Genomic DNA, 4015 nt, shown 5'->3' with positions numbered 1-4015 from the left:
TTCAACTTAATTTCTCTTAAACCTTTCAAATGGTATTCAAAGTTATAACTATCATTGTTCCATTTGCTGATACCATATTCTCTCTTCCTTCCAAAACACAGAAAACCCTCTCCATGGAAAAACCACCCACCAAGCGCCGCACCACCACCACTCGACAAAAAACAACCATGAAAACCACTGACTCTCGACCAACACCCACCACTCCCACCCGTCGCTCAACTCGCCATGCAAACATCTCTCACGATCCAACTCCCTCTGAGCAAACTACAGAAGAATCTCAAAACCCTAATCTTCCTCTTCCCTCAACCCAGATCGTCTCTGCTCCTCAACCCACCAAACCATCCTCCTCACACGTTTCCACTCAATCAAGCGAAGGAACCTCTCTCGTCTCATCGTCTTTTCAAGCCTATGACCATCCATCTGAAATCTCAACAAAAGAATTCATCTCTGATGATGATGTTCGTGCTCTCTATAACGAAAAATGGCGCTCACTTCCTATCGTGGCCGGCAAAACCGTCAACTTGGATAGCTACTCTATCTGGGGTTACGACATAAACGAGCTTGCAATAGCCACAGGTTGGACTAACTTTCTCCAACTCTCTGATGTCTTCTACCCTAGACTAGTTAGAAATTTTTTTTCCGCTATAGAAGCCTCTGAAAGTGATACATAGCTAATTTCATCTGTAAAGGGTCGTCAAATAACCCTAACCCCAGAGCTCCTGTGCGACATTTTGCATGTCCCAAACAATGGACTTCATCTATTTAATGATGACTGGCCCTCATCTTATGACCTAGACATTGAATCCTACAGACTCTCCATCACCAAACATCAAACTCAGCGTTTTGTGTCTGCCAACCTTGAACCCCTCAGCCATATCATTCATAACTTCTGCATTCACACTATTCTTCCAAGAAAAGGAAGTATGGAACGAGTCACTGATAAAGACCTACTTGTCATCTACCATTTCTCAAAGAAAACCCCTCTCAATATAGGATATTTGGTGCTCAACTATCTCAAACACACTGGTCATAGAGCAAGAAGCGCCCCCTATGGTATGCTTCTTACCAAAATATTCAAGCACTTTAATGTTCCTCTGGACGATGAGGACTCCTTCGAGATCAACAAAATCCTAGATGCCTCCAAGTTGAAGCGCATGAAAATTCCTTCACTCAAGCGTGCACCATCACCTAAACCTGAGGCCAAATCAAAACGCCGGCATCTTGTAAAGCAATATGCTCCAACTGAACCTTTAACAACAGGTACTGAATCTCCTAACTCTCCAAACAGCCTGACCACAAATTCTCCCATTCCATTATCTGTGGCTCTTCCAAACACTGCTGACCTAGAATCCCCACAAGCGCCCTCACCAATCTCTCCTCATGCCTCTAAATCCATATCTCCAAACCCAAAGGAAACAAATAAACAATCTCCTGTAATCACACAATGCATTGACCTCACATCTACATCACCAATCCCAGTAGAATCCTCACCACAAACAGTTGTCATCACTCAAGCTCCAGTTTCTCTCCAAACTGAAACTATCTCAAATGTTTCAAGTCCTCCAAACCTAGAGACTTCTAACACTGACATGATCAACATTTTCGCTCTTGAAAACCTTCTCTCAAGTCCTCCTAGTGCTTCAGCTCATCAACCACCCTCACCAATGTCTCCTCACACTCCTGCTTCAGCTCAGCTGTCCTCACTCATATCCATGCTTGAGGCTGAATTATTAACTCCACCCACTTCAAATCAACAAAATTCAATTATTCCCCATGTTGCCACATACACTTCCCCTACTATGACAACAAATCCTCTCTCCACGACCTCACCTCTGAACTCTCCTAATTCCTACAAAGAACCTTCTCCTAGAAGAATTCAACTCTCCTCCATCAATCATACAGACTCCAATGATCTCACTGCTCAGATTGAAGCTTTTTTTAATAACTCCGCTCAGCGATCTGAACAAGGTGATCCTACAGAATCACATGCCATGCCTTCTGTTCCACAACCTGATCCTTATGTCTTCCAAACAAACTCTCCAATATTTTCTTCTCCTAAGGAAGATGATGATAACTCCTTCAATGTTCAAACACTGCTTGCTCCGAGGTATGACTCATCACCTCCTAGAAACACCACCAATAATTCCAATACCCTTCCTCAGATTCCCATCACTTCCATCACATCCTCATTTTTTAACAACTTCCCCAACATTGGTAATCGTCCTCCCGTTTACCCTCGATCTGCAACCTCATCTGAAACGGTTAACCCCCATCAGGACGTCAACCTTCGATCTTTTACAGCTCTCCAAAAGCAGTTAATGGCTTACCAAAAATTCTGGATTGATTATGTCACTGAACAAGTATGCCCGAGGTTTCCAGGAATGCTTCCTCCGGATCCCTCTCAGATTCAGTTTCCATTTCTGCCATTATCTTCTGAGGAAACTTCTGATGATGAACCATCTGGTTCTTAATCTTCTCGTCCTCTTTCTTTTGGTTCCCCCTTTCTTTTTGTATGGTTGACAAAAGGGGGAGAACAAGCTTTGACCAAAGCTTTGTCTTATTTAAGTTCTTTGTACTCTACTTATCTATAATTCACTAGGACTGTATAATTAAAATTAGCAGTAGTCCTCTAGGATCTTTTTGTTTGTGCACCAAAATATTGATGTAAATCATTTGATGTATTGATTCTCAAACATTAATCAAAAACTGCTATCTAATGTGTTTCAAATGCTTTTAAATTCATTTACTATATATGAACTAATATTGAGGGGGAGCATTTTCCCTTTCAAAGTATGCATCTTTCCAGGGGGAGTTTCAAAGTCCTTACTCAAAGAAACTAAAATAAAAAGTTTGTCACCATTCAAAAAGGGGGAGAATGTTGAAACATATTCTGTTAATGTTTTGAATATTACAAACTATTTTATCTAAAGAAACTCCAAAGTGATTTCATCAATAAATCGTCTAAATAATTTATGGTCCCTATCAAACAAAGAGTTAAAATGATGATTCAAGATCAAGCTGACAAAGAACAAAGCTTTAAGAAACATATGGATTCTCAGAAGTTCAATAAGTCACTCTCCAGAATTATGGCCCCAGAGTTACTCTCCAGAATTATGACTCCAGAGTCACTCTTCAGAATTATGGCCCCAAAGTTACTCTCCAGAATTATGACTCCAGAGTTACTCTTCAGAATTATGGCCCCGGAGTTACTCTCCAGAAGTACTAGTCCCAGAGTTACTCGTCCCAGAGTTACTAGTCCCAGAGTTACTCGTCCCAGAGTTACTCTGCCAAGAATAAGTCTTTGTTGAAATAGTCAAAAATCAGAATTTGCAGCAGGTCAGAAGTACTCTGAACTAAGACCAAGTCAAGCCAAGACCAAGTCTCAAAAAGGGCAAAGCTGCTAGCACTTCTCCAAGAAACTCTCGGCACTTCCTTGATACTTTTCTTTGCTCTATAAATACAAGACTAATGCTTCTTTCTCTTTCACGAATTCATACACAAGCATACAAAGAAAAACAAAGCTCTCAAACACAAAGTAATCATACTCTCTACACATATTATCTTTAGCTCTCACTACCATATAGTGATAAAAATATATTAAAGTTATCATACACATTCTATATTCAAATACTCACTGCCATACGGAGAGTATTTAGGAATTTATTGTAAACCTCCTAACATCACAAAGTATATCACAACAAAGATATACAAAACCAATTATTGTGTAAGCTGTCTGTAAGCTATACCATTCAGAAGTGTAAGCCTGGTGAGGCTAAGAATACATAGAAGAAAAAGGTTATTGTAAGAAGTATTCAATAAAGGATAATCTCACAGGGTGTGGGGACTAGACTAACCAAGTTGGTGAACCAGGATAAGTTTTCTTGTGTTCTTTATTTATTGTCCTTTATTCATATTATTTACAACTATACTTCATCACACACATTAACACAAGTTACTTAAAACCTTTAAAGTTATTACTAATCTTTTTCTTCTGATTAAAGGCAACTTTTTAAAT

The 4015-nt window shown here is 39.7% G+C and overlaps 1 protein-coding gene across 1 annotated transcript; it reads left to right on the top strand.

Annotated features, from left to right (window-relative positions):
• Positions 1-923: 923 nt before the first annotated feature.
• On the top strand, positions 924-2471 carry LOC131598232 (uncharacterized). The gene has a single exon (XM_058870851.1). It carries the CDS (start codon positions 924-926, stop codon positions 2469-2471), a length of 1548 nt encoding a protein of 515 aa, XP_058726834.1.
• Positions 2472-4015: the final 1544 nt, after the last annotated feature.

Source organism: Vicia villosa, linkage group LG4 (assembly GCF_029867415.1).
Source record: "Vicia villosa cultivar HV-30 ecotype Madison, WI linkage group LG4, Vvil1.0, whole genome shotgun sequence".
Taxonomy (NCBI): Eukaryota; Viridiplantae; Streptophyta; class Magnoliopsida; order Fabales; family Fabaceae; genus Vicia; species Vicia villosa.
This window is presented reverse-complemented; position numbering and strand designations above follow the sequence as displayed.